Below are 16,796 nucleotides of genomic sequence, written 5' to 3' on the forward strand. Positions count from 1 at the left end.
TTGTCACGGCCCCACAGATGAAGGGGTCTGGGGGTTGTCACAGCCCCACAGACACGGGGGTCCTGTCACGAGCCTGGGGGCTGTCACCACCCCACAGCTGAGGCGGTCTGGGGGAGCCCTGTCATGACCGTGGAGGTTCCAGGGGACCTGTCACAGCCCCACAGATGAGGGGTCTGGGGGCTGACACAGCCCCACAAACATGAGGGCCCTGTCATGAGCCCAGGGACTGTCACCACCCCACAGCTGAGGGGGTCCGGGGGAGCCCAGTCACGGCTCTGGGGGGCTGTCACAGCCCCACAGAGGAAGGGGCCTTGGGGAGCCCTGTCACAACTCTGGGGGTTCCAGGGGGCTTTCACGGCCCCACAGATGGGGGGGCCCAGGGGGAGGCTGCGTGTCTCCTGCTGACAGCAGGCCCAGCCGACCGATTTCCAGCAGCAGCCAAGGGACCTTCAGGGTGGCCTGCGCCCAAGCGCTGAACCTTTTCCCTCTGGATTCCACGTGCAATCCCTTAAACACCTGGAGAAAGCGCGGTGTGCGGACGGGGTCAGGCAGCCCACGTCCTCAGGAAAGCCACAGCACAGGCAGCACTTTCACGACCCAAGCGATTATTCAACAACCCAAGCGATTATTCAACCCCAGCCCTCCAAGGTTTTATCACAAAAAAAAAACACTTTGTGCAAGAGCAACAGTACCCTCCAGAGGGTGCAGTTTTGTTGTCAGAGCTCGTCCGGGTGTCCACGATGCCTTTTCCACGACGCATCCTGACACATGCTCGGCATCCTGGCACAGCCATCGCTGTAGCCTGGGCCAAGCGTCGCAGGGCCGTGTAATTTTTCAAGCCGTCGCACATCTGGAGGCAGCGGACGGGCTAGAGGGCATTCCAGTTGTCAGTGGAAATCGGGAAATTATTCATAGCGGTGGCTCTGCCAACGACCGTGGGTAAATTTCTTTGATTTCCCATGCCTGCGTCCACATCTGTATAAGGGAAAGGGGGAATTCGCACATGAGAATAAACACACTTAGAAAGCCATGAAAATACCCTTTCAAGTCACCCTGATGAAAACTTCATGTTCTGGAGCCCTCTGCTTCAAGGAGAGGAATCTATTTCAGAGGCGAAGCTGTGTATTTTTCTTATTTAAACCTTCTAAATCTGCTGGAGCATTAAAAATATTTGGCATTTCCACAGCACATTTCATTCCCAGCTCCAAATGCATTTTACAGACATTCATTAATTAAGCCTCATAAAACCTTGGGGAGAAAGGGAAGCAGGACTTATTAATTTGTTATTTGTATTGCTGCGGCGCAGGGAGACCCCAGCCAAGACCTCGGGGCCCTGTTATTTTAGACCCGACCCACACAGGACAGGAGATGTCAGCACACCAAAGCGCGGCGTGGCCGCGGAGACTCCGCGGGGAGAGCAGGAGGAGCGGGAGAGCCAAGAGAGGCAGAGGACGATGCCGTGAGCTGTCGGGAGATCCCACAGTACCGCATCCTCCGCGCCTCACCCCGCTGCCCTTTCTTCCTTCTGCTCCTGCTGCTGCACGACGGGGCTGCAGGGTCCAGCGCCTACCACCCCAGCTCTTGCTCCACGTCGCCCTGTGCGTTTTGTTGCTGAAAAACAGCTCAGCTGGTGCTTTGGGGATTTCTTCTCCTGCCTCCTTACCAAGCCCTGGCGCTTATCCTGCTTCCTCACACACCAGCTCTGCTCCATTCGATACTTCCCACTTTCTCCTGGGGCCACTTTCCGTAGCTTTAGCTCTGCAGCACACCCCCTTCTTTACAAGGTTTACGCTCTACGCTTTCACTCTTTATTTTTTAGGTTCGTATATATATTTTAAAGTGCTTACATTTCAGTCCAGTACATGCTCAGCAATAAAGCAGCCCCGCTGCCATCCAGCCCGGCCGCGCTGCGGAGCTCTGCGTCCCTCGCAGCCGGGCGGGTTGGCGGATGGGAGCTGCGAACGTTACACCTCTGCTTCCCCGGCAGGAAAACCCAGGCTGTGCCGCATGCTGTAAATGCCTTTCACATGTTCCCCAGATCCCAGTTAAATTGAACCCCAGAAGGTCTCCCAAAGCATGAAAAATGCATTTATAAGACTCTGGAAGGAAGATGTATTCCATAACTGCTCTGGTGACCAGGCGTGCTGACTTGTGTCATGTGGAGAAGGAACCAAAAGGGGGTATTTCTTGTTATTTCATGCTGCTGATGGGATTTTATCTCTCACAGCAGATCCAGGAACTTTCTAGTTACCATTATTGTTTGATTTTATGGGCCATTTGATATTTATTTTTATTTCTATTCATTATTTGTTGAGTGCACTTAGCCCCTTCCCCAAGGAGCCTGCCTTATATCTAAGGTGATTTTTATGACCAGTGTTAGCACAGCATCTGAGTAACTCACACAACTTTAATATATTTATCCTGCACACACAGTATATCAAGGCAGCCCTGGTTTTCCTACTGTGGAGAGCGGTGATCTCCCTGTAAAATCACAAGTCTGACTTACAGGGCTAAAAAAATATATATAAAAAAAGAAAGAAAGAATCAGCCCCAAACTATTTACATTCCTTGTCTTTCTGACCTTCATTTTAAGTCATGAGGATGTATTTGAGTCATATTTTCACTGTTTTCCCCTCTACAAAACATGAAGTCTAGCAATGTACCTTTTTAATGCAAGCCGAGCTCTCGCTTATCCCACGACTCCCACAGCTGGGGCTTTAAAATCTGCATCCAGCACTGTGAGACTAATGACAAAATCATGAGCTGGCAGCTCTGCCTTTTCCTCCGACCTCTCCGTTTCATCCTGCAAGTGCTCAGAAGCAGGAATTCCTCGCAGCGCTATCGGTCCACGCACTTTGCCTTGGGTGGAGGCGGCGGACAGCTGGCCGCCATGAGCTTTTTTTTCCTGATTCTTGCTAGATTTTCCCCAGCACGATGAAGCCTCGCGGGTCCTTTCCATGCTGTTGTTGCGGAGGAGCCAGCGGGTGACCTCCCTCTTGCTCCCTGTCTCCGCACAGCACCGGCACCCAACGCTGCTCCATCTCCTGCCTACACGGAGGGTGCTGGCGGACATTTTCAGTGCCCGTGCTCCTGGCTGGTTTTATTCCCTCCCCATTCCCGGTAGGCTGCTCTCTGCTAATCCCCGTGTAATACCAGCAAGCGTGTGAGCTCGGGGAGGCACGCGGGCTGGGGTGCGCCTGCATGTGCTGGCAGAGCCCGGGGCTGTTCCTTCCCCCTCCTTATATTTTGCCCCCCTTAGGACACCCTGCCTGCATCTCCCCACCATAATGCTCAGACACGGAGATGTTTTAGCTCCCTGAGATGTTACCGGTCTCTCCTGGGAGGCTGCTGAGGGTGGGATGCCCTCTCCTTCCCCACTAGCAACACTCCTGAGTTCTCATCTCCTGATCCCAACCCTGCAGGTCCCCCAGCTCCCACCACGGAGCTGAACTGGCACAGCACGGGGCTCTGGTGTAACACACTGGCCAAGCAGCATCCTCCTGGGATGGAAACCACCCGGCTTTTTGGGCTCCCACCCTGTGCAACAGCATCGCCATCTCATCCAGTGCAGATAACGCATGCGTGCAATACGGAGGTGCAGATATTGCTATGCCCTGCGCTGGAGAGCAAGCTGGAGGAGCAGAAAGCCAACAGAAGTACCATGTGCTTTCAGGAAGGCTGAATACCTCATTGCCTGGAGCTCAGGCTCCTTCCGCTCCCATGCATGCAGCACCCACAGCGTTTGGCACCGTTGGCCGTCCCCAACACCATTTGGCACCGGTGCCAGCACCCAGCCTCGCCGCGAGGCCGCGTCGCAGCGAAGCACCTCCGCGCGGCGCGCACACGTGTCGTCCCGTTGCAAGCAGTGGGATTTCTCCAACGCCTGCCGGCGAGCAGGTGCTCCGGGGAGCCCGATTCCCACCCGCCCGGCCAAACCGCAACCATACATCCGCGCTCTCCCTGACCAGCTTGGCTGCGCTCCTCACCTGGCAAAAGAACACACGGCAGTGAAAATAAACACGGAGGGAAGCGAAGCCCCTCGCGGCCCGACGCATGCGGTCTGCGTTCCAAGAAGTAATGAAGCCCAGGGAATGGAAAATGCGTGTCACTTGGCGGCGGGCTGGATGCACGCAGGCGCTCCGTGCCGGCTGCGGAGAGGGTGCTCCGGCCAGCGGCACCGCGCCGAACCCTGCCATTTGAAGACAGAGAATAATTTGGCTTCGTCAACCCCCCCTTCTTCCCCCCAAGTGGTCCCTTGAGCCGGGCTGGAATGTGCGTGGTAGGGACAGAACCAATCCCATTAGCACCAGGAGATTGTTTTTCGTTCGGTTTTCTTGTTGCTGAATCACCCGCTGCTCCGTTCCGTTTGGGTAGGTCACGGGAAGGAGGACGGGGAAAGGAAACCCACGGGCGTGTTTTCGCTGGGTGCTCTGGGTGCTGACGTGCTGGGGCAGCCTCGTGCTAAGAGGAGCCGGAGCAGCGAGGAAATGTCCCTTCCCCAGCTGAGATGGGAGCCCCGGCTCTTTTTCCATTGTCTTCAAAAGCCATGCTCTGAGAGGACCCCAAACCACTGTGTCACATAATTATGGTTTCTTATCAGAGACCTCCAAGGAAAAACCTCGTGTGGCCTCTTTGTGCTCAGCACCATCTCCCCGGACCTGGCCCTTCTGGTGGGAAGGCACGATGGGCAACAGCAGATGCAGACCCAGCCGAACCAGCACAGCCTCTGCTACAAACCAGAAGAATTGAAGATGAAAATGGGGGGGTACAAGGCAGGGACTTCTCGGGGCCTGTCCCCACTCCGCTGTCCCAGTCCCGGGCTTTCTGCCCTGCGTGACATGGCAGCGAGCAACAGGGGAGGGAAATCCATGCCGGGCAATGCTTTGGGGTCCACGAGGAGGTCCTGGGGGGCTGCTCGTTGGCCTCCCCCAGTTTTTGGAGGCCGCTTCTTGTCGCAGCGTGGCTGACAGTCCCCACCTACCGGCCTGCGGCTCCTTTCTGACCCGTGGCTGGACGTGTGGGAGCAAGCGTGGGCACACGGGTGCTGGAGGCGAGGACGTGGCCCAGCACAGCTCCCCGTGCCCTCCGCGGGTCGGAGGGTGCAATCCTGCTCCTCTTCCCCATCGCTCTCCTCTTCGCTCACGGGGCCACACACCGCGATTTTTTGCTTTCCCTGTGAAAAACCACAACAGGGAGCGAGAAGGAAAAAGGCGTCGGATGGAAAATACCCCGGCTGCCTGCTGGGGGGAGTGGAACCAGCTAATTTCATGCGTCTCCTCCTCGCCAGAGTGGGGTCCCTCCTCACCTGCTCCTGGGCACGGTTTCCTGCACCCCGAGCCAGCAGCGAGGAATCTGATCCAGTTTAAAGGAGAGGAGCTTGTCCGCGGCTCGGAGCCCGGCTCCTGTCCCAGGAGGGACCCGCTCGGAGCCGGGGCAGGGTTTGCCAGCTGTCTGCTCCGATCTCGGCCCCCGCCACCTCCCTCTGCACCGAACGGTGGCGGGGGGCACTCAGAGCCCCGCACAGGGGGGATCCCCCCGCAGGCGGCGCCGTGCTGGGGGTTTCCTCCCAAGGGCTTTTTCTTGGGGGGGGTTGTTCCCGCTGCACCCAACCACTGCTGCATCGCTGCCGGGTGCCAGCATCCTTGCCCAGGCTGTAACGGCGCTCAGCGCTGATGCCCTGGGCTCCATAGGGAACATGTGGGTGGAAAGCCCCCCCAGAAAGCCATTTATGGGGCGCTCGGGGGATGGAGTGTAGCTTATGTCTTGGGGTCACCTGCTTGTGCCTACCCAAAGGCTGCTCGGTGCTGGACTCCATCCCTTGGCACCCCAGCAGGCTGGAAACGCCATCCCTTACCATCTGCTGAGCTATCTGAGCCCGGGGAGAGCTCAGCATCACCCACCAGCACCCAGCATCGCCGGGGGGACACCGCCCCCCCAATTTAGGGACATGGAGGGGCTGTGCAGCAGCAACTGCTGGCTTCCAACCAGGGCTGCCACTGCACACCACGCTCTGCATCCCCCAGGGACAGCCTTCTTTGGCTGCGACGTGCACCAAGCACCCCAGCACCCAGCTGCTGCTCCCCAGGGCAGGGCCAGCACCTCGCCGTCACCGGCGCCATGTCCCAGGGAAAACAAGCAGCCGAGCAAAGCGCCAGCCCCGGCTCCTCGGGGGCCCCGCGCCACCGCTGGCTCCGAGGACGGGACCCTGCTGAGCTACTGAAGTGCTAAAAACGAGCCTCCGGGCCCTCGCGTGAGCTTTGTGTCATGCTTGGCATGGCGAGAGCTCGGCTGCAGCGTGGACGCGGGCGCCCCGCCAGGAAAAACACACGCCGCGGGGGAAAGGTGCGGGCGCGCACACCCGCACGTCCCGGCCCTCGAGCTGGGGCAGCTGCGGCGTGTTACGGTGACAAGCATTGTGCACGGCCTCCTCGGCACCTTCCCCTCTCTAAATAGTCATCCTTCTCTAAGTTGGGTGTCTTTGGGTGTTTTTAAGTGGGAAAAGCCCGTTTTCCACGTCCCGTCTTCACATTTATGCGTGGCACGGGGTCACCAACCGTCTACCCCAGGAACACCACACCACTTTTGCACTAAGTCGGATTCATTGGCCGTTTCCTCCTTGCTCAGCTTGCAAAGGCACGCACCGAGCTGGGAAGGGCCCTGCACCCCGCCACCAGCCCCATGCAGGGGCTCAGACCCACTCCCCACAAAGCCGACGACTCCCCAGGTCTGGTACAAACCTTTTATTTCCCCTCCCGCACTGCCCAGCTGGACCCAGGCTCCGCAGGAGGCTAGGGGCCGGGTTTGCTCCTTGGAACCCAAACCGATGCGGGATGGGTGCTCCCCAGCCACGGTTTCACCCCCCAGGACCGGGCACGGGGGGGAGCCACGTGGCCGAGACAACGACACGGACTGCACCGAGCTTTACACTGAGCTGAGCTGCCACGAAGCGACACCAAGAAGTGTACCCCAAAAACGGACACGAGCCCCCCACCCGCAGCGCCTCCCCCCAGCCCACACCCCCAAAACCCAGATATGTTGCACGTGTGATATGGAGCAGCACAAAACCGGCAGGGGCCGGGGCCAAGAGCCTCCCCTGCCCCGCAACGACACACACACCACAGCCCCCCCAAAACGGGGAGAGCGTAAAAACCGAGGGGCGGAGGGGCACGGGTAATAAGTTAATCTGTACACGTGTGTTAGGTGGCTGCGGGGAGGCAGGGACTGCCACCACCGAGCTGTCCCCAGGGGTGTCCCCACGGGGTGCCAGGGGCCGAGGGACCACATGCCGGTGCAAATCAGACCACGAAACGATGCACGAGGTGACAGAGAAGGGTGGGAGATGGCGAGATGGCCCTGCCTGCTCTGAGCCCCGTGGAGCAGGGACCGGGACCCCCCCATGCCGAGGGGCTGCACCGGGGCGAGCCCTGAGGGTCTCCATTTGGCTGGGAGGTCCCAGGGCTGGCCCCGGTCCTCGCCCCTCCTGGGGACCCGGAGCTGGTGCCACTCAGGGGCTGAGCCGCTCCGGGATGCGGGCAGAGATGCTGAGCCCCGGACGGAGACATCCCAGCACCTCTGCCTGTGCTCGGATGCGCCCCAGGAGCACGGGGCAGGGAAATGCCACCGCGTCCCCTGCTCGCTGCCACCAGCGCCAGATAACCCCCGAGGCCTCACGGAGCAGGGAGGGGAAGGATCCATCCCGGGGCCCCTCGGCAGCTCCTGCGAGGGGCCGGCTGGGTCCTCGCGTGGGCACGGAGGCGGCCAAATCCGCCGCTCTCTCCGGCTGCCAACGCCAAATCCATTCGCCACGTTTCGGCTCCCCGAGGCAATCGGCTCCGGCCGGCGGAAGGGAGTTCCCAGGGCCGGAGCCGGCGCCTTGGAGGCTCAGCCCAAGGTGGGAGGCCGGGGATGTGCCGAGCCAAAGCCCCGAGCGCTGCAGACGTGCTCCATCCCCCACCACAGCCAGCTCCCTCCTGCCCAGCGCTGGACCCATGCCTGGAGGTCTGGGGGGCCCCGGGGGGCTCTGCTCCGGAGCAGACGGGCTCCCCCCAGCCTCCCCGCGCTGGCAGCCCTCTCTTGGCTCCGGAAACCAGGAGCCCAACACGCAGCAACGTTAACGGAGGAGGAAAAGCTCCAGGCTGGCCCTGGGGGTGACGGCGGGATCCAGCCAGGATCCCCCCACCACGGAGGCAGAGCCCACCAGGAGCTGGGGACACGGGGGAGAAGAGCGGGACCGGGGACACCGGCATGGGGACGGTGACAGCGAGGTGGCAGGGAGGTGATGGGGAAGGGGCAGGAGAGCTACAGGACGGTCTTGTCCAGGTCGACCTTGAGGGGCAGCGGCCCCGCGTCCTCGCCGTGCGCGGGGCACAGGGTGACGGCGATGACGGGTGGCAGGGGGAAGGCGCCGGGGCCGTCCAGGTCCTCCAGGTACTCCTTGTCCCCGTTGATGCTCAGAGGCTGCAAGAGAGGCAGAGGGGACCGTGCAACCCCGGAGCAGGGGACAGGACCCCGCTGTCCCCGGTCTGAGGACACATCAAGCAGCCTGGACGTGACGGTGACCCCATCGTGGGGACTGGGGACCACAGACCCCATGGCCACGTCTCAGCCCTCGGATATAACGCGGGGACACGGGGTGGTGGGGACCCCGATGGGACCCCCCCCTGTTGACTGCGCTGAGCACCGCTCGCCCCATACCTGGGTCTTGACGTGCTGCTCGGGGGCCGTCACCAAGCTGGCGCAGCTCAGCCACAGCATCACCATGACGGAGAGGAAGAGGCAGGCGGCCAGGATCCAGCGAGGAAGGCCCGAGCGCCTGTAACACCCCACCGCCCCCCGCCAAAGAAACAGGGCCAGTTTATGGCAGGGCTCTGGGTATGGGAGGGGGGCGGCCGGCCCGGTGCAGCCCCCCCGTGCCCCGCGCAGCCCCGCGGCACCTACTTGGCCATGCAGCCCAGGAAGTCGTGCTCCGGCTGCGGCGCGTCCGCGGGCTTGGCTTTGCCCCGCGGCTCCTTCCCGGGGGTGTGCTTCTCCTCCTTCTGCCGAGGGCCTGGCAGGGAGAAGGGTGATGCTGAGCCCGGGCACCCGCTGCACGTTTGGGTGCAGGGGTGCTAGATGCATCCCTCTCCCCCCAAGGACCCTCTGCTGGGGGGCGCAGAAGTCCCCGGAGGCTCCTTGCAGAGGGTGCCAAGCATGGTCTCACCCCCACCTCGCCCCCCAGCATGGGTGCAGGGTGTGGTAAGTGGATCAGAGCCGAGAAGCGGGTGATTTGTTTCGCTCTGGAGAAATCGGATGGGAGCCAGGAGGGCTCGGAAGCTCCCAACCACCTCCCCAGCAGCCCGGTGCCCCCCTGCACCTGCGTGGGGCTGCGGGGCGCGGGGGCTGGCCACCGGTCCCGGCCGCTCCGGCTGGGTCATCTGCACCTCGGGCAGCGGGAACTCCATCTGGGGCTGGGACTGGAGCGAGGAAAGAGGGAGAACGTGGTCGGGAAGGGGGTCCCCAGCCTGCTCAGCACCCAGCGGAGAGCAGCCACGGTTCCCCCCCACCTGGAACACCACCACTTTGCCATCGTCCGCCTGCAGGTAGAAGGTCCAGGTGGAGGAGATGAAGCTCTGGGCAGAGCTGACGATGTCGTTGCAGAAGGTGGAGACCAAATCCAGCATGGAGAACGACGGCGCCTTCACCTCCGGGCTCTGCAAAGCAGCGGGGACAGCGCGTCGCCGGCGTCCCCTTGCCACCCACCCCAGCAGACAACGTCCCACGAGGAGAACGTGGCCGGGTTGAGCTTGGTGCTCATCTCCAAGCCTCATTTTCCACCACCACGCAGCTACGAAGCGAGCAAAGGGCTCCTTGCAGGGCAGCCACCTGCGCACGGATCCAGCCGGGGCCAGCGCCCGCGGTGTCACCCAGCCCGCGGTCCCCACGGCTGTCACCCGGCCCCGCGCTCGCAGCAGCGCGTTAAACAATAGGAGCGCAGCGGCCGAGATGCCGAGGGCGTTTCTCTCCTGGCAGCGGCCCCGTGCCCTGGATTCTTGGCTGTCTCGGCAGTTTGTTATTTTTAAAGCATCCCTGCTGGAATCCGCTTGGCTGCTCCCTGCCACTGGCTTCGAACATTTTCCGACAGCCCCTTGCACGGTCAAACCAGCAAACAGGAAATAAATAGGTCAGATTCTGTATCTAATTATTATGCTAAATCTGCTTTGCCTGCTTGTCTGGGAACCCAAAGGAAAAAGGCTTTGGGCAGGCGAAGGGGGTGACGGCACGTTCAAGGCCGGGGGCCGGCCGGGGGACAGCGCAGGCGTTTGTCCCCGATGCTTGTCCCCAACCCTGGGGCTGAGGCTCTTAGAAAAGGGCCAAAATGTGGCTGGGGAAGGAGCCCCCTGCCTTACCCCTGCCTTCCACAGCACAAAATCATCTCAGTCTGCACACGTACGGAGCCAAGAGCTTCTACCTTGGGCCGAAGTCTAATTTAATTAATTGGGCAAAAGCTGGATTAATTAAACATAGGAGGGAAAGCGTTGCTAATTGCTGGGACAGATAAAGGATCAAAACTGGGGGAATCCACGACCATACGTGGCCAAAACCTCCCAGCTGGGGAACTCAGCGGAATCGCCCTGTCCCAAACCAACGCCTGCTCGAGCCCAATTAACCACAGCACTAATTAAGCAGCACCATGGGCCCACCGGGGGCAGGCTGGGTGGGAAGGGGCGAGCTGGGGGCTCCCCATCTCCCCCTCACCTTGTCCATCCTGCTCTCCACCTCCGGCAGCTGCTTGCGGCACCCGGTCCTGCAGCCGAACCGCTCCTGCGCGTTGCTGTAGGCTTCGGCGCACGCTGCGAGATGGAGAGGGGGGCGCTCAGTACGGAGCCAGGGTGCTGGACCTGCGCTCCTCACCGCCCCCAAATTCTGCCAACAGCACCCCAAGCCCTGGCACCGTCACGAAGTTGTCCCTTCCCCCAAAAATCCCTGGGGAAACCGGCACCGTTCCCATCTTGCACCCACAGGGTGCACGCTCGCACCCACGGCGGTGCGCAGGATGCGGCCCCGGGGCGCAGCGGAGGCAGGGAGCCAGGGAGGGCGGAAGGCGCCGGGGCGGTGACAGTGGTAAGTGGAGGAGCCCCTTCTGGACAGTGTTTGGGGAGCGGGGGCCGCTCGGCCGCCGGCTGCTCACCTGCTTCACACTCGGCTCTGGTTGTGTTCAGCGCCGCGCTCGCATCCACGAAGTGACAGATGGAGAACAGCCGGCAGCCCCGGTAACAGGCGTTGAGAACAGCATCCTGGAGGGAGGAGGAGGACGGCGCGGAGCTGGCACCGAGCTCAGCCCGGGGGCTGCGCCCGACCCCCGGCACGGCCCCCCCCCCCGGCACCGCAGGGCCCCGCAGGGGATGGGGGCCACGGGGGCCACGCGCTGGGGCCAGCACCGCCGTGGGTGCGCGCACAACGCGGGGCACTGGTGGCACCGGGGGAGGGAGAGCCGCCGTCGCAGCCGGGCGTGCGTCCCAAGGGAGGTCTGCAGGCGGCCTCGTCCCCAGCGAGGACATGGCAGGTCCCCGATCTCTGTCGGGCATCCCCTGTCCCTACATATGGGCGTGCTGGCAGGACGAGGCGGGGGTGCTGGAGGGAGTTGGGGTACATGGGGGAGGGTGCGTGGGGGCTGTGCGTGCATGGGGTGTGCGTGCATGGGGTGTGCAAGCACGGGGTTGCACGTGCATGGGGTTTGTGTGCATGGGGTGTGCGTGCATGGGGTGTGCGTGCATGGGGTGTGCAAGCATGGGGTTGCACGTGCATGGGGTTGCACGTGCATGGGGTGTGCGTCCATGGGGCGTGCATGCACGGGGTTGCACGTGCATGGGGTGCATGCGTGCATAGGGGTCCGTGCATCTATGGGGGCCTGGGAGCACACTGTGGGGCTGGGAGCACACCGCTGTGCATGCACCGTGGGGGGGTCCCCGTGTGCATCTCCCCACAGGCTGGGGGTTAATGGGGGGGGTGTCTGTGCACCCACAGGCAGCGCCAGGAGCTGCCCCCCTTTGCCTCCAGCACCCAACAAGCCCAGCTGGGGGAACGTCTCCATGCCCACCCCCAGGCAGCAGGGGCTGTGCAGGCTCCTGCCGAGGCACCGGCCTGGATACGGCCCTGCCGCGCGTGGTCCCCAACCCCACTCCCCTGCAGCGGGGCCAGGACCCATCCCGGCCCTTTTTTTCTCCCTGTCGCAGGCGTTACAAAGCCTTGCAGCCGCATGGGGCCCAGCGCTTGGATTGCATCCTCTGCGTGGCCCCATCACCGGCTGGTCCCCAGCACGGCGTGGATAGCAGGGCTCTGATCCGGGGTTTTCTGTGATGCTCCGGGTCCAGTGAGCACCACTCGCCTTCATCTAGATCCCTGGTTCAGTGCTGGCCCCCCCAGCACCACCTGCTCGCCCCCAGTCCCCATCCCCACTGGCCCCATCCCCACTGGTCCCCGGCCACCGCACCCAGGGGTGGCTCTGCCCCGGGGCCTCACCGGTGCTGGATGGGGGGGGGGGGGGGCTGGAGGGGGGCTCACCGGGGGCACCCCAAACCCCCAGCGGGGCTCGGTGGAGCGCGGCCCCCCCCAGGCATGAGCAGCCCCCGGGTCCCTGTGGGATGGCGATGCCCGGTGCTCCCGGTACCGCCCCCCTCGGTGCTCCCGGTGCCCCCTCCAGTGCTCCGGGTGCTCCCCGCGGTGCTCCTGATGCCCTCTGTGCTCCCCCCCCCGGCGCTCCCAGTGCCATCCTCCGGTTCTCCCTGTGCTCCCCCCGGTTCTCCCGGTGCACCCCCGGTGCTCCCAATGCTCCCCCCGGTTCTCCCGATGCCATCTCCCGGTTCTCCCGGTGCTCCCCCCAGTTTTCCCGGTGCCACCCCCCAGTTCTCCCGCTGCTCCCCTCGCTGCTCACGGTTCCACCCCCCGGTTCTCCCGGCGCTCCCCCCGGTTCTCCCGGTGCCATCTCCCGGTTCTCCCGGCGCCACCCCCCGGTTCTCCCGGCTCTCCCCCCGCTTCTCCCGTTACCCCTCCCCGCCGCTCCGGGTGCTCCCCCCCTCCCCCCCCCCCGGTGCTCCCCCCCTCCCCGCTTCTCCCGCTGCTCCCGCTGCCCGCCGCTCGGCCCCACTCACGGCGGCGGCCCGGTGCGGCAGGCTGCGGCCGCACTGCCGGCGGCAAGCTCCGGTGTCCCCGAGCTGGGGCGAGAACGGGTCGGTGGCAGCGGCGGCGGCGGCGGCGGCGGCGGCCAGGGCCAAACCGAGGGCGAGGAGCGGGGGGGCCCGGGGGCCCGGGGCCGCCATGGCGGGAGCGGAGCGGCGCGGAGCGGAGCGCAGCCACCGGCACCGCCGCCGCCGCCGCCGCCGCCGCCGCCGCCGCTGCCGGCCCCGCCGTGACGCGCCGTGCGCCGGGAGGGGGCGGCGGGGAGAGCCGCGGGCGGGGGGCGGGGGGGGGGGGGAGCCGCCGCAGCCTGCCGCAGCTCCGCCGGCACCGGACAGGACCGTCCCGTGTCCCCCCCCCCCCCCGAAAATAGAAAACCGTGTCCTGGAGGGAAGGGAAGGGGGGGGGGGGGAAGGGGGGCACCGGGGGGTGCGGGGAGGACGGGGGGATGGAGGGGGGGGGGGGGATGGAGGGGGATGGAGGGGATGGAGGGGGACGGGGGGATGGAGGGGATGGAGGGGATGGAGGGGATGGAGGGGGATGGAGGAGATGGAGGGGATGGAGGAGATCGAGGGGATGGAGGGGATGGAGGGGATGGAGGGGATGGAGGGGGACAGGGGGATGGAGGGGGAGGGGGGGATGGAGGGGATGGAGGGGATGGAGGGGGACAGGGGGATGGAGGGGGAGGGGGGGATGGAGGGGATGGAGGGGATGGAGGGGGACAGGGGGATGGAGGGGATGGAGGGGATGGAGGGGGACAGGGGGATGCTCGGGCACCGGGGGATGCAGCAGGACAGGGGGATGGAGGGGATGGAGGGGGACAGGGGGATGCTCGGGCACCGGAGGTGAAGGGGGACAGGGGAATAGGAGGGTGCAGGGGGGTGCAGGAGGATGCTCAGGCACCGGGGGGTGTAGGGGGACAGGGGGATGCAAGGGGGCAGGGGGATGCGGGGGGGATGGGGGCCGGGGGATGCTCAGGCACCGGGGGATGCAGCAGAACAGGGGGATGGAGGGGATGCAGGGGGACAGGGGGACGCTCAGGCACCGGAACAGGATGCAACAGGACAGGGGGATGCAGGGGGTTGGGGGATGCAGGAGGGTAGAGGGATGCAGGGGGACAGGGGGGAGCAGGGGGACAGGGAGATGCAAGGGGGGCAGGAGGATGCAGGGAGTCAGGGGGTTGCAGGGGGACAGGGGGATGTATGGGCACTGGGGGACGCAGGGGGACCAGAAAGCACAGGGGGGCCTGGAGGGGGCCAAGGGACACAGAGGTGTAGGAGGACCGAGGGATGCGGGGACACCAGGGGATGCACAAGGACCGGGAGGTGCAGGGGGACCGGGGAGCATGGGGGGACACCGAGGGATGCAGGGGGACCGGGGAACGTGGGGATGCAGATGCAGAGGGATGCAGGGGACCGGGGGATGCAGCAGGACTGGGGGATGCAGAGGAACTGGGGGACACTGGGGGGGCACCCAGGGACTGGGGACCACTGGTGCTGGTGGCACAGAGGGACAGGGGCGCAGAGGGGCCGGGCTGTGCCACCCCCAGGCCAGCAGCCCCCAAATTTCGGCTCCCAGCCAAGCCCCCAGCGAGGCCAGGTGCCGGCGGGGCCCCTTCCCAACGAGGGCGCGCCGTCGGGCTCCCCCCGACACCCCAGATTTACAGCTTTTATTTCCCAGGGTTTAGGAGACATCAAAGGCACGGGGCCGGCCTCGCGCCCGCTGCCGCTGCGCTGCCCGTTAGCCTTATTTATGGCAGCACCCCGAAGCGGGAGGAGGAGGAGGTGGAGCGGGGCTGGGGGCTCTGCTAACCTCCAGCCCTAATGGGGAACACATGGCAGGACCCCAGCCCGGGGAAAGGGGGGGCTCTGGGGGCCGGATCCCCTCGAGCATCGCTGCCCCTGGCTCCTCTCCTCGCCCCGCTGCGCTCCGCCAGCTATTCATCTTGTTAATCAAAGCTGGGGGGGGGGGGGGGGGGGAAACGTGCTCTGGAGGGGCTCGGGGGGGCTGTGGGGTTGGCTCCGCTCCCTCTGACCCCCTCCTAGACCCCCCCCCCCCCCGCCCAGCCCCACGGCCTCACGTCTGGCCCCGGTGACGAATGGCGAAGAAAATGGGGCAGATTGGGGGCTGCCACCGTAAATCACGGCGCCGTGCTGCAGGTGGGGCAGAGCCGCTGCCCTGACCTGGGGGGGGGGGGGGGGGGACGGGCCAAAACCCGATGGCAGAGCGTCGCTGGCAGCACCGGGAGCACTGGGAGCACTGGGAGAGAGCGCTGGCAGTGCAGCCCGTGGGAAAGGCTCGCGCCGCACCTGCCTGCAAGATGCCTGGCCCCAGCCCGCGCTCCTGGCCCTCGATTCGCTCACGTTTAATAATAATAAAAAAATCCCCTTCCCAGGCCACAATATCCCAGTTGGCAAATATTTACCGCCGGGTAATTCCTGGCCCTCCCTCCTCCCACCCCCCTCCAGAACCTCTCGATGCCTTCAGCACCGCTGCCCCACATTTCGCTTTTGGGGCAGCCCGGGCTCCTGCCGGCACCGTGTGCCACCCCGGTGCCACCGTGGCCACCCCCGGCCCCGCACCCCGACACCGGCCCCGGCACTCGAGCACCCACTCGATATAAGTGGCGTTTTTTCCCCCTTTTCCAGCGAACAGCGAGGCGGCGGCGGGGCTTTTTGTGCTTCCCAAAGCAAACAGAGCCGGCAAGGTGCGGCCGCCCGCCGCCAGGATGCCGTCGAGCGAGGGGCTGCGCTGGGGGGGGGGGGTGGCACGGAAGGGGTTAAGCGGGTTATAAATTACCCATGAATGTGGAAATGTTGCAGAGAGGAATAGAAAGAAACTCTGACTGCTGGATTCTTTGCATTCTAGCCTCTTTATTTTTCCCACAGGTCACTTTAAAAGGATGCAGGCAGTCAGACAGCTCCGCTGCGCCTTTCCTCGGGTTTTTTCTCTGCTTTTTTTTTTTTTTTTTCGTTGTTTGTTTTTTACACCCTGGCCCTCGAGCCAGATACTATCTCTGTCCAAGGACTTTATGGAGCGAGCTCTGGCTGGGAAATCAAGTAATTGGATTAATTCAGGGTAGATGTGCCGGGCCCGGCCCCGGTGCCACGCGACGCGGCGCTGGCAGGAAGGTGACAGCGGGAAGGTGACAGCGCCCCGGCCCAAGGGCACCCGCTGGGGTGGGAAGGGAGCAGGATCCGTCCCCAGGGTGCTCAGCCCCGCTTTGGGGACACCGCCGGGGCCACTCCGGGGTCCTGGCTCCGTCCCTCCGCATCCCGCTGGGCAGAGCGAGGAGCTCTGGGCCCCATGGCCGCATCCTGCCCCGCGCCCCGAGGATGCCAAAATAAGGCAGCGAGGCCCTGGGAAGGGAGCTCCAGTGCTGGGGGTGGGGGTAAAAAGAGCAGGGGGAGCCCGACCTCTCCAACCCCCCTGGGACCACCATGGGCTGGGGGGGGGGGGAGCGGGCGGCTGGGCCGGATCCTGCCTCCCCGGCCGATGGCAGCGCATGCGGCGGCTCGTGGGCTGGACGCGGCGGCCGCGGACTCAGCGCTTTAAAGGTCACTGTCAAAGGGCAGCGCTCACCACATCTGTTTTCCGACGGCCGCACTGACTCAGAAGGCGGCCGAGCGCCTCTGTCATCTCCG

The 16,796-nt window shown here is 64.2% G+C and overlaps 1 protein-coding gene and 1 long non-coding RNA gene across 3 annotated transcripts; both read right to left on the minus strand.

Moving 5' to 3' along the window:
• Positions 1 to 627: 627 nt before the first annotated feature.
• On the minus strand, positions 628 to 4,280 carry LOC121059989. The gene is made up of 2 exons (XR_005814700.1): positions 3,987 to 4,280; positions 628 to 975 (listed from the first exon to the last, which is right to left on the minus strand). It is a non-coding gene; the product is annotated as an uncharacterized LOC121059989 (long non-coding RNA).
• Positions 4,281 to 6,725: 2,445 nt separating this feature from the next.
• TMEM59L (transmembrane protein 59 like) lies at positions 6,726 to 13,354 on the minus strand. Of its 2 annotated transcripts, none has more exons than XM_040537266.1 (8): positions 13,128 to 13,354; positions 11,168 to 11,273; positions 10,735 to 10,829; positions 9,543 to 9,689; positions 9,353 to 9,452; positions 8,938 to 9,046; positions 8,695 to 8,812; positions 6,726 to 8,457 (listed from the first exon to the last, which is right to left on the minus strand). In XM_040537266.1, exons 1-8 carry the CDS (start codon positions 13,293 to 13,295, stop codon positions 8,299 to 8,301), a joined length of 1,002 nt encoding a protein of 333 aa, XP_040393200.1. In that variant the 5' UTR covers positions 13,296 to 13,354; the 3' UTR covers positions 6,726 to 8,298. The 2 variants fall into 2 exon arrangements, with proteins under 2 accessions (XP_040393200.1, XP_040393199.1); XM_040537265.1 differs by having other exon boundaries at positions 8,695 to 8,836; positions 13,128 to 13,339.
• Positions 13,355 to 16,796: the final 3,442 nt, after the last annotated feature.

This window comes from Cygnus olor, chromosome 26, assembly GCF_009769625.2.
Source record: "Cygnus olor isolate bCygOlo1 chromosome 26, bCygOlo1.pri.v2, whole genome shotgun sequence".
NCBI classification, from domain to species: domain Eukaryota; kingdom Metazoa; phylum Chordata; class Aves; order Anseriformes; family Anatidae; genus Cygnus; species Cygnus olor.

Coding starts and splice junctions, on each gene's coding strand:
- TMEM59L (XM_040537265.1), bottom strand. CDS start 13,295: ATGGCGGCCCCGGGCCCCCGGGCCCCCCCGCTCCTCGCCCTCGGTTTG. Junction 11,274..13,127: donor TGCCGCACCGGGCCGCCGCC/GTGAGTGGGGCC, acceptor TCCTCCCTCCAG/GATGCTGTTCTCAACGCCTG. Junction 8,837..8,937: donor TTCCTGGGCTGCATGGCCAA/GTAGGTGCCGCG, acceptor CCTGTTTCTTTG/GCGGGGGGCGGTGGGGTGTT.